Below are 12227 nucleotides of genomic sequence, written 5' to 3'. Positions count from 1 at the left end.
TCATATACTGAACAGTGTCTTGACATACTGTTAGCAGGCTGTCATTTCTATATTAAAAACATTTGTATTGGGGATAGCTAATATTTTCATATTCTGAAAGACTGAAATTTCAGTTTTCCATAGCTGTAAACCCATAACAATATATAGTTACCCAATTTATATATCATTATATATCAAATTAATATATGAATTTCACTTTTTAAATTGAGTTATTGAAAAGAAATTACTTTTCAATAATATTCTCATCAGCTTACACGTACTAGCATGTAATAGTTTTATTTTTCTGTTTTTCTCACCTTATATTCGGGTGGGTTCTACTCTATGTAAAAAAGTTCCACATTCTTACCAACACAAGGAAAAAAAAAAAAAAAACACAATGAACTCTAATACATATTCATAAAAAATATAGTTACAATTAAAAAAACAAATGTTGGAAGCGTTTTGTCTCCATTTAAAAAAAAACTACTGCAAATACAAAACAGTAATATTATTCCAATAGAACTTTTTAAATGCTAGTTTGAAGTATAAATACTTTAAGATGATTTAAAAAGTGAAAAATACTTACGTCGTTCAAAAGCACGCATATATTTTGCTCGTTCGTTTAGTTTTTGTTTGACCAATGTGATTTTGGTTTTCAAAAGAATCAAAAAGGAAAACCACTATTGTTTCTGTCGTTCACGCACTCTAGCGCCATCTTCGGTGGAGGTGTGTAAAAGCACCCAGAAAGTTCAGTCGGACATGGCTGCTCTGAAGAAAGTCCTGATCGCAGCCACTGTTGCCGCTATAGCGGCTTTTTTCGGACACGCATTTCTTAAAATAAAGTAAGTAACTTCAGATTTTGTCGACACATGTCGAAGTGCACACCTATGGCTGGCATTATAATATTGTTAACGATTATAGTTGTTGCTCAAACAATCTAACATTTAAAGTATGTATATATTTTTAAATGTATATCTTTTTCTTTAAAATATATATATATCATTAAAAAAAGATAAGAGATCAATCAAAGCTTAAAACGTAAACTTTCAAGCTGAATTTATTGACTCTAGTCGTGTGTCTTTGCAGCAGGCTGAGCCTTGCCTCCAGAGAAATGCCTGTCAAGCACCTCAAGTGTCATTATTTACCTAATATAGGTATGCATTCTTCATTAAGAAGCCTCTTCTTTTGTGGGTTCATCTTTGCTTTGCACCGACCTAATTAATCTCTTGTTGTAACTTGTGAGAGCAACAAGAAAGTCTGAAGTCCAAGTATTGATAGTGGGGCAAGAGTCAGCAAGACAACAGATTTAAATACCAAAACGTAATAAGTTTCACTTTAAATCCATTTTCAGAGTATGGGGCAGAGGATATCACTGTACTTAAAGATGGACTGGCCTTCTTAAGCACAGTATGTTGTTTTTTTTCTTTAAACATCAAGCTAACTACTAATTTATTTGGCTTGATTTCTTTAGAATCTGTAAGTAGAATCATATTTATTGCTTAAATGTGTAACACAGTTTTAATCTGGCTGGGAATGTCTTTCATGTTGCACAATAGATAAGAAAAAGAATTAAAAAAGAAAAAATTTCCGTGTAATGACCTTCTGTAAAAATAGTTCATTGACTGTCTAGAATAACCTCTCACAGTCACTGTTTTCTACATAGGGACTGCACGATTACCTTGACATGCCTTCGTTCTCCAATGAACCAGGAAAAATGTACGTTTTGGACCTGCTGCACCCAAAGCCAACCCCAGTGGAGCTGCAAATCAAAGGAGAACTAGACCTCAACTCTTTTAACCCGCACGGCATAAGTGTATACACGGATGAAGCAGGTGAAAAACATCACGGCTTTAAAGCATAATATGAAATCATTTTGTCATTTCATTCTCAAAAACAACTGGCGGTTGCATTTAATGGTTGAAGCAATCAATAATGTAATAATTGCCGCAAATACAATACCTTCCAATAATGTAATAGGTCCTTTTAAATGTAATCAAGCCAATTACATAAACCTTTGTTAAAAAATGTAATACAGTTTTTTTAACCTGTTTGCTCAACAATATTTATATTTATTTGTTTGAGGATGATATGTGCTATGCAGCACGGCCTCTTCTTTTTATTATGGGTGCTGTACTAAATCTTTATTAATGATACTGTTTTTTTAGGTTAGATCTGTAAATTCATAATTTCAAGTATGAATGTAATATAAAGTATTACTGTGAAGTGCATTTGGAGGTAGGATTTTTGAGCGGATTGCGTTTGATTTCAGGAAGGGCACAATACTCATGTGACCTACATGCTTGACACAGTTTTCAGATTTTAAAAGGACTTTTCAAATGTTATGCCAATGACATAATAACCGGCCAAAATGTAACTTAGGTCTACAGTAATATACTATTGGTAATATCTTTTATTTGCTCACATACATTACATTTCTGGCAAATTATTATGGTATTTGCTTTATTACATTTACAAAATTGACCAAAATTATTACATTCTTACTTATTACAATATTACTTGCTACAATGGCACTAAGAGGAACTGTCAAATTTACAAGGAGCCCCAGGATACAAATAATCAGATGCAAGGCAGCCATGTTGGATTTTGACGCCACTGTTGAGGTTTTTTTGTTTCTATTTATGACATAACATAGCAAGCTGAATGTAGTCCCTGACCTGCTGTACCGGTGTTTGAAAATGCCTTTCACTATGATAGCAATTTAAAAGCTTGAGGAGATAAAAACTTAAATAAACTGAAGCATTTTTAAACAACTGTTACCTGACAAACTGCAAAGATTCACTGTTGATAAAACCTTTTGCAACAGAATTAAAGATCAGCAAAGTTCATGTAAATGTCCCCTAATTCTGGAGATTAACAGTTGATTTTGTTCTATTTACATTAGATAATTCATTCCTAACACTTAAAATAGTTTTTCAAAGCTTACGTCAAAAAAATCGATCTTTTCAGTTTCTGATTAAAGATTACGAGACAAACTTTCTGTTTATTTGCTGTTTCCTTGTTCTGTAGCTGCATAGTTAACATAATGATTAAATCATTGGCCAACATGTAATTAACTCAGAACAAATAAGGTGTAAAATTATACTCCTCATAAATCAGTAGCTTTCTACAGTTGTTTGCTTTGTTTTATTTCTTGTTGCGACAGCAGAGGGGGGTTGGCCACTAAAAACCTCATCTGATCTGCCTTGACCTTGCTGCTTTGTCCGTGCAGCTAACACAGCTTGAACTGTATTTCTTTAACACATTTTTTTAATCACTATGGCTCTTTTAATTTATTTACTTTCTAATTGTTGTGCCTCAATAAGTGTTTCTGCTTTAGTTCATCAGCTGACTCATTTAAGATACGACAGGAATTTTCCCAGGAAATGCACATTTTCTGGTTTATTTTAATTGTATATTATTTTCTAGTTGATTGGATTTTCTTAATTCTGATAAATGTAGGTCAACTTTCTTAAGACACTTTGAACTGAAAGCAACACTATGTGAAAGAGGACACTTTGAGGCACAAACCATTGATGTTTTGTCAAGTGTGTGTGAGCAGGAAGAATTTGTTGCAAAAATTAAGCAACATAGCCCTGGAATGGGTGATGTCATCAGCTTTAGGCAGGAAAAATCAGTTTTTTATAATAATGGTAAACAATATTAAAAGGCTTAAGTGTTTGGCATTTGTCCAATGTCTTGTCACCTGGTTGAATGGTGTTTCTATCTGAAAGTTATTGGATACAATTGGCCTTCAAAGAGCCCAATGTGTTTAAATAATTTGAAAGCGTATTCTTTTGAATTTAATGCAAAAATGTGTTTCAAATAAGTAAAATATTTTAAATAGTAAAAAAGTTATGAATAGCAGAACTCAGACCCGTCATGTCCTGAAAGCGCTGAATGTTTGAAATTTGAACAGCTGAATTAGAGCAAAGCTTGCAGAAGTACAGTCCACAGAGCATTCAGAGAAAGTCTTACAAGCTGAAAGATCTTAATAGTGTGATTGCTTGAGAACATTTACATAGTATAGGCAAGATTTTAGCATTTTTATGATTATTTATTTGCATAATTGATGAAAAATACCCAACTGCAAAGGAAAATAAAGGTATTTTCTGTAGGTAAGTTCCTGCGTTTAAGGTATCAGCCCTGATGCACCTCTACCACAAACATTTTTACCATGACAGAGCTGGCAGAGTTCATTTAAATAGGTTGGTATCCAGGAACTTTAAGGCATGGGCCAAAAATGATTGACAAGGTGTGTGTAAACTGGCTAGAACTATATTACCGTAGAAAATAAACTTCTAATAGCTTTACGATAAGTGGAAAACATATCAAACTCATAGCAAAAATGTTAGCTTCATCAAACTGAGAATAATGAAAGAAAACTGTTTCTTCACAGATGACTCTATATATCTGTTCGTTGTCAATCACCCTCAGCGCAAAAGCCAGGTAGAGATCTTTCGTTTTGTTTGGGATGACACACTTGTGCACTTAAAGACTGTTGCACATCCTTTACTGCACAGGTATTTACTGTTCAATAGATCCTCCTGATTTATCTTCAGCTATATGTTTTACAGTTTGAAATATCCATCTTCTCCCTGCTTGTCCTTTGTTTCAGTGTGAATGACATTGTCGCCGTTGGACCAGAGCACTTCTACGCCACAAATGATCGTTATTTTCACAATGCTGCACCTCAAGTGCTAACTGTGGTCCTGAGTCTGCCCTGGTGTAACGTTGTGTACTACAGCCCGGAGGAAGTGAGGGAGGCAGCTGGTGGCATTCAGTCTGCAAATGGGATAAATATATCTCCAGACAAACGGTTATTTTCCGCTCATCTCACAATGAACAATGCCTGTGTTCACAATGGATGCTTTAACTTAAAGGTGCATCTCAATATACAGAGGTTGGACATTGAAACTGAAACACCTGGTTTTAGACCCCAATAATTTATTAGTATGGTGTAGGGCCTCTTTTTGCGGCCAATACAGCGTCAATTCGTCTTGGGAATGACATATACAAGGGATTTTAAGCCATTCTTCTTGCAGGATAGTGGCCAGGTCACTACGTAATACTGGTGGAGGAAAATGTTTCCTGACTCGCTCCTCCAAAACACCCCAAAGTGGCTCAATAATATTTAGATCTGGTGACTGTGCAGGCCATGGGAGATGTTCAACTTCACTTTCATGTTCATCAAACCAATCTTTCACCAGTCTTGCTGTGTGTATTGGTGCATTGTCATCCTGATACACGGCACCTCCTTCAGGATACAATGTTTGAACCATTGGATGCACATGGTCCTCAAGAATGGTTCGGTAGTCCTTGACAGTGACGCGCCCATCTAGCACAAGTATTGGGCCAAGGTAATGCCATGATATGGCAGCCCGAACCATCACTGATCCACCCCCATGCTTCACTCTGGGCATGCAACAGTCTGGGTGGTACGCTTCTTTAGGGCTTCTCCACACCGTAACTCTCCCGGATGTGGGGAAAACAGTAAAGGTGGACTCATCAGAGAACAATACATGTTTCACATTGTCCACAGCCCAAGAATTGCGCTCCTTGCACCATTGAAACCGACATTTGGCATTGGCATGAGTGACCAAAGGTTTGGCTATAGCAGCCTGGCCGTGTATATTGACCCTGTGGAGCTCCCGACGGACAGTTCTGGTGGAAACAGAAGAGTTGAGGTGCACATTTAATTCTGCCGGGATTTGGGCAGCCGTGGTTTTATGTTTTTTGGATACAATCCGGGTTAGCACCCGAACATCCCTTTCAGACAGCTTCCTCTTGCGTCCACAGTTAATCCTGTTGGATGTGGTTCATCCTTCTTGGTGGTATGCTGACATTACCCTGGATACCGTGGCTCTTGATACATCACAAAGACTTGCTGTCTTGGTCACAGATGCACCAGCAAGACGTGCACCAACAATTTGTCCTCTTTTGAACTCTGGTATGTCACCCATAATGTTGTGTGCATTTCAATATTTTGAGCAAAACTGTGCTCTTACCCTGCTAATTGAACCTTCACACTCTGCTCTTACTGGTGCAATGTGCAATCAATGAAGACTGGCTACCAGGCTGGTCCAATTTAGCCATGAAACCTCCCACACTAAAATGACAAGCGTTTCAGTTTCATTGTCCAAACCCTGTATTTCATAATTGTCATAATTGAAAGGTTCATTTATTTTAAAGAAAGTAAAACTCCTATATGATATACATTCATGACATGCATATATTGTAAGATACAGATATATTTTATTCATTAATTTTGGTTAAATTGATGATTATGGCTTACGGTAAGTAAAAATCCAAACTTCAGTTTCTCAGAAAATTCAGATATTACACAAAAGTTATTTTATTACAGAAATACCATCCTACTGAAAGGTTTGTCTATGTAATCTAAAGAATACAGGTCCTTCTCAAAATATTAGCATATTGTGATAAAGTCCATTATTTTCCATAATATCATGATGAAAATTTAACATTCATATATTTTAGATTCGTTGCACACTAACTGAAATATTTCAGGTCTTTTATTGTCTTAATATGGATGATTTTGGCATACAGCTCATGAAAACCCAAAATTCCTATCTCACAAAATTAGCATATCATTAAAAGGGTCTCTAAACGAGCTATGAACCTAATCATCTGAATCAACGAGTTAACTCTAAACACCTGCAAAAGATTCCTGAGGCCTTTAAAACTCCCAGCCTGGTTCATCACTCAAAACCCCAATCATGGGTAAGACTGCCGACCTGACTGCTGTCCAGAAGGCCACTATTGAACCAGAAACAGCGGCAGAAGCGCCTGACCTGGGCTACAGAGAAGCAGCACTGGACTGTTGCTCAGTGGTTCAAAGTACTTTTTTTGGATGAAAGCAAATTCTGCATGTCATTCGGAAATCAAGGTGCCAGAGTCTGGAGGAAGACTGGGGAGAAGGAAATGCCAAAATGCCAGAAGTCCAGTGTCAAGTACCCACAGTCAGTGATGGTCTGGGGTGCCGTGTCAGCTGCTGGTGTTGGTCCACTGTGTTTTATCAAGGGCAGGGTCAATGCAGCCTGCTATCAGGAGATTTTGGAGCACTTCATGCTTCCATCTGCTGAAAAGCTTTATGGAGATGAAGATTTCATTTTTCAGCACGACCTGGCACCTGCTCACAGTGCCAAAACCACTGGTAAATGGTTTACTGACCATGGTATCACTGTGCTCAATTGGCCTGCCAACTCTCCTGACCTGAACCCCATAGAGAATCTGTGGGATATTGTGAAGAGAACGTTGAGAGACTCAAGACCCAACACTCTGGATGAGCTAAAGGCCGCTATCGAAGCATCCTGGGCCTCCATAAGACCTCAGCAGTGCCACAGGCTGATTGCCTCCATGCCACGCCGCATTGAAGCAGTCATTTCTGCAAAAGGATTCCCGACCAAGTATTGAGTGCATAACTGTACATGATTATTTGAAGGTTGACGTTTTTTGTATTAAAAACACTTTTCTTTTATTGGTCGGATGAAATATGCTAATTTTGTGAGATAGGAATTTTGGGTTTTCATGAGCTGTATGCCAAAATCATCCGTATTAAGACAATAAAAGACCTGAAATATTTCAGTTAGTGTGCAATGAATCTAAAATATATGAATGTTAAATTTTCATCATGACATTATGGAAAATAATGAACTTTATCACAATATGCTAATATTTTGAGAAGGACCTGTACACTCAGTACCTGGTCAGGGCTCCTTTTGCATGAAATACTAAATCAATGCAGCGTGGCATTACAGTGATCAGCCTGTGCCTCTGCTGAGGTGTTAAGGAAGTTCAGGTTGCTTTAATAGAGGCCTTCAGGCCATCTGGATTATTGACTGGTGTCTCTCTTCTTCTTCGTCTCCTCCTTTTTCTGAAATTTAAATTTTTTTGATCAGTAAGGCAAAGATAGACATATATCTTTCTTGCTAAGACAGAATGCAGGAGGGACCTCGCCTGGATGTTGTTGCTCTGTGGAAATGTAACTTCAAGGCCAGGATCAGGCTGGACTTTTGCTTCCGGAGGGCAACAGCGAACATGGGGGATTTTATGTAGTTGTGGGGCCATAATGGCATTTTATGTACAGTGTCAGACCAAGGAGAGATACAATACGACCAGCTGCTGATTTAATTTTCATCCAAATCCTGTACTGATGTGACGATTGACTTAATTTAATTGGTTTGTATAGCTGAGATTAATGTAAATACATTTTTGTTAAAAATCCCCCAAAAATTCTTCTCCTTCTTCTTCTTTTTCTTCTTCTTCTTCTTCACAATAGCACATAGATACTCCATGGGGTTTAGGTCAGGTTAGTTTGCTGGCCAATTATGCACAATGTACAAGCACCTAGTATTGGTACCTGGCAAACCAAACCAGCATCTTTTCATTAAGCTTTTCAGCAAAGGGAAGCATGAAATGACCTAAAATATCCCAGTTGATGGCTGTTCTATCTTTGGACTTCAGAAAACACTGTGGACTAACACCAGAAAATGACATAACTCCCCTAATCACTGACTGAAAACTTCATTCTGGATAAAAAAAAAAACAACAACTTTAATTTAAAAAGAAGACATTGAATATCTGAATAATACTCAGATATTTTTTTTAATACTCAGTTTTTTTTCCCTCTTAGTCAACTTAAGATGCTTCTGATATCTGTGGTTCAGGAGCGGCTTAAGTAATGCAAAAGTTGTACACCATGTCCTTGATACGTCTGTTTGTGATGGTTCTTGAAACATTCTAGCTGCTGTCCACACCCTTTGAGTCCTTTACATTTTTATGTTTGCTATGCTTGACAGTTTCTCAAGAGTTCCGCCTGCTTGTACAGGTATTTCATCCTAAAGAATTTTCTTCCACTCAACTTTCCATTGATATGTTTGAAGAGCCAGCAGGGAAAAGCCAGTTTCTTCATTAATACATTTGTGGTTAACCCTTCTTGTTGAGGGTGTCTGCTGGACAACTTTCAAAATTGTTGGTCATAAAATAAGCATAACAAAATATTTTATTACACAAATCTACCTTTAATTTTGTTATTGGTCTAATGTAGTTTTCAACCTCTTTCATTGGATGTAAGCTGTATTCATCAAAAGTCAGAAATACAGGGAATGTCACCCTGTGTGTAATAATTATATGTAATATATTGTATAAGCTTATGAATTGAGTCACTAAAATAAACTAACTTTTCAATTATATTTACATTTATTAAGATGCATCTGTAAACAATTTCATGGCAGTTTAAGCTTCTAAAAGTCCTGTAAGGGTCAGACAGAAATGTGTTTTTTTCCTACAGGTATATTTATGTATCTGATGTTCTGGACCACGAGGTAGATGTCTTTGAGCGATTAGACGGAGAACAGTTGGTGTACGTTAAGGTACATGTTTTCTTGTTTCCTAACCTTGGAGACACGGATAGTTTTGCCTTTCAATGCATTGTCAGCAGTATGAAGTGCTCCTTGTCTTGTAGCTTTATGTGTCCTCCAAAGAGCTTGTACCAGACAATTTTTTTATGTTTCCTATTCTTTGATTTTCAGACTGAAAACAATAGTTTCACATGTTCTGATCTTAGTGTTTATGGCGAACAGGACATACTGATGCTGATGGTGCACGGTGTATGGTTTTTGGACAGTCTGTTGCAGTTGGAAGACTTTGTCAGAACATCGAGGTGGACCATGTGACAGGTGACGTTTGGCTGGGCTGTCATCCAGATGCCACTAAATTGTCCAAGTTTGATCCTGAAGAGCCACCTGGCTCTGAGGTCTATCTTTTTTATTTACTATTGCTATTCTTTTTTTAATTCAAACTTATACCCATTGTTGTAAAATAACTGGTAATACCCTTTCCTGCAGATCATCAAGATCAAGAGCATCATCTCAGATCAGCCAGTGGTGACCCTGGAATACGGAGACGACGGCCATGAGCTGATGGGCTCCACTGTTGCAGTGCCCTACGAGGGAAAGCTGCTCATTGGCACACTTTTTCACAAAGCCCTCTACTGTTCTTTGAAATAAACTGAAGTGCAAACCAACATTACAAAATCTGAAACACTTCTACAAAGTCTGACCCAAATTTACTTTTGAGAAAACAAATTTACATTTCAGAAAACAAATTTACATTTCAGAAAACACATTTACATTTCAGGAAATACATTTACATTTCGGAAAACACCAGCTGTAAAAGCCTCCAGGATGCTGCCACAGCGGCTGCCTCCGTTATACTGCCGTCAAGCCAGCTCACTCCACTTCAAAAATGATGATCAAATCAGCCCTCTGTTTTTTTGTACGCAAAAACATGAATCATGAAAAATGGCGCTTGCTGAGATCTTAGTAAAATTAATATTTTTGAAATGAACTGACTCGTGGTGGTTGATGTCATTGTTGCTGTTATTTATATTAGATATTTAAAAGTCCGCACGCGAATATGTAGATATGACATTTTAGTTTTTGTCAATGTTTTATGTGGTAATTTGTGTGGTTATTTGTGAATGCTCATTTATATTCCCTAAGCTCCCACGCTTATTAAAACAAAATTGTTTCCAGTGACCAGTCTTACTTCACGTTGACGGAACACATCCAGATGTCACTCATCAAATTTCACCCACATCTGATGTGGAATTTCAAAATTAAAGCCCGTCAATTTTAGACATTTCCATCTATCTTTTACCACGTTGTCGAATATATTCATGATATGTTTTATTGTCCGATCATTTGTGATCTCTTAGCACTTGAAATATGTTTTAAGGATGACTATGTGCAACTGCCACACTAGTCGGAGTCGTTCCAAAAACAGGGCAAACGGCACTCAATTGCTGTCCATCTTGCTCCCGTTACCACTTCCTGGTCAGCGTCAGAATTGGTATATTCCCCTTCCATAAGATTTTGTCATTTGTAAAAGTGTTTTGTGTGTTGTTAAAGTGTTTTCTCAAATGTAAATTTGTTTTCTGAAATGTATATTTGTCTCAGGCTTAGTAAAAGTATTTCAGATATTGTAATGTTAGTTTGCACCTCCTGGCCGCCGTAACAATCACACTGTCCAGTAGCTAAACAAAAAATCGAATTCCTTATTTCTCTTGTACAATGAAACCATTTGGGTCTGACATAGAAGAGGAGTATGAGAAAATAGAAAAACATGATCACAGCTTGTTTTTCCTGGTGTTTACACCTAGATGTCTTATACTGCTGAAAGATTTGGTGTTTGGTGCCACTTTATTTTGGTAGCCAAAAATATAGGAATAGTTTGATTTAAAATAGATTGAAGTCAATGATTAATACAGTTCTGTTTATATGTTTACATGCACCCAACATGGACATAAAAGACTAATGAATGAATAATAACTTTGGACTTTTTTCAGGTGAAATGATCACACAACAAGCAATGTTGATGAATTTCAAAAGCAAGAATTGGTTTGCATGTTGAAGCCAGGCTCAAATATATACATATCAAGTTTTTATGCTGTAGTGACTTGTTCGTAATCAAAAAACAAAACGAACCCCAGCCACTGAGAGGCTGCTGACTGGCACTTAGTTGACGTGTCTTCCTCCTGGATCCAATGAATGAACACTTGAGGCTCTATGATTGTAGAGCATTTATTGATCAGGCGCTCTCAAACAAGATGCGAATTGTAATGTTGCACAACCAAAAGATTTTACATTTTGCTGCAACGCAGTGATCAACAATAAATGACGACGACGGTCAAGAACTGTATGTTTCCGCTGTAATCAGCACAGCTGCTGCTCGGCTACCAGTGATTCCATTTAAACATAATGAAGCCACCCACTGTGATTTTCAGATATTACAGCAAACAAGAAAATAAACACACAAAAAAAACCAAATATGGCTCTAGCACACTGGCCCCTTAATTGTAAATGGCAATTGACATTACAATTATCTTTTAATAACATTACAGAGCCATAACAAAAAAATTTAAACAAATTATACCCAGTAATACCCAAAATTTGCGTAGGCCACCACAAATGACTAATTATTTTCAGCTTCTGTAAGCAGGCATAGCTTATAGACAGGTCTTTCTAGGATTTTTGTCTGAAGACTCACAGAGCGTACCAGACCTTCCTTGTCTGCAAAGGTTTCCAAGACTCTGCCTAGAAGCCATGACCCTCGTGGAGCCACCGGATCCATTACAATAACTATGTCTCCAGGAACAAAATTTATCTTCTTTTGGTTCCATTTTTGCCGCTCTTGCAGTAATGGGAGGTACTCTTGTACCCATCTTTTCC

General features: G+C 37.3%; 1 protein-coding gene across 1 annotated transcript; it reads left to right on the top strand.

The window, feature by feature from the left end:
• The first annotated feature begins 715 nt into the window (after positions 1–715).
• LOC124865905 (serum paraoxonase/arylesterase 2-like) lies at positions 716–11441 on the top strand. Its single transcript, XM_047361415.1, has 9 exons — positions 716–821; positions 1066–1133; positions 1331–1386; positions 1643–1811; positions 4376–4499; positions 4595–4795; positions 9287–9368; positions 9623–9751; positions 9843–11441. Exons 1-9 carry the CDS (start codon positions 739–741, stop codon positions 10002–10004), a joined length of 1074 nt encoding a protein of 357 aa, XP_047217371.1. The 5' UTR covers positions 716–738; the 3' UTR covers positions 10005–11441.
• The last annotated feature ends 786 nt before the right edge of the window (positions 11442–12227 follow it).

Source organism: Girardinichthys multiradiatus, chromosome 3, assembly GCF_021462225.1.
Source record: "Girardinichthys multiradiatus isolate DD_20200921_A chromosome 3, DD_fGirMul_XY1, whole genome shotgun sequence".
In the NCBI taxonomy this organism is placed as follows: Eukaryota; Metazoa; Chordata; class Actinopteri; order Cyprinodontiformes; family Goodeidae; genus Girardinichthys; species Girardinichthys multiradiatus.
The sequence above is the reverse complement of the archived record's forward strand: the minus strand, read 5'-3'. Positions and strand labels throughout refer to the sequence as shown.

Bases quoted from the DNA above. Each gene is read 5' to 3' on its own strand.
- LOC124865905 (XM_047361415.1), top strand. From the start codon at position 739: ATGGCTGCTCTGAAGAAAGTCCTGATCGCAGCCACTGTTGCCGCTATA. The intron at 1,387-1,642 runs GTATGTTGTTTT...TTTTCTACATAG, and splicing joins GACTGGCCTTCTTAAGCACA to GGACTGCACGATTACCTTGA. The intron at 1,812-4,375 runs GTGAAAAACATC...GTTTCTTCACAG, and splicing joins TGTATACACGGATGAAGCAG to ATGACTCTATATATCTGTTC.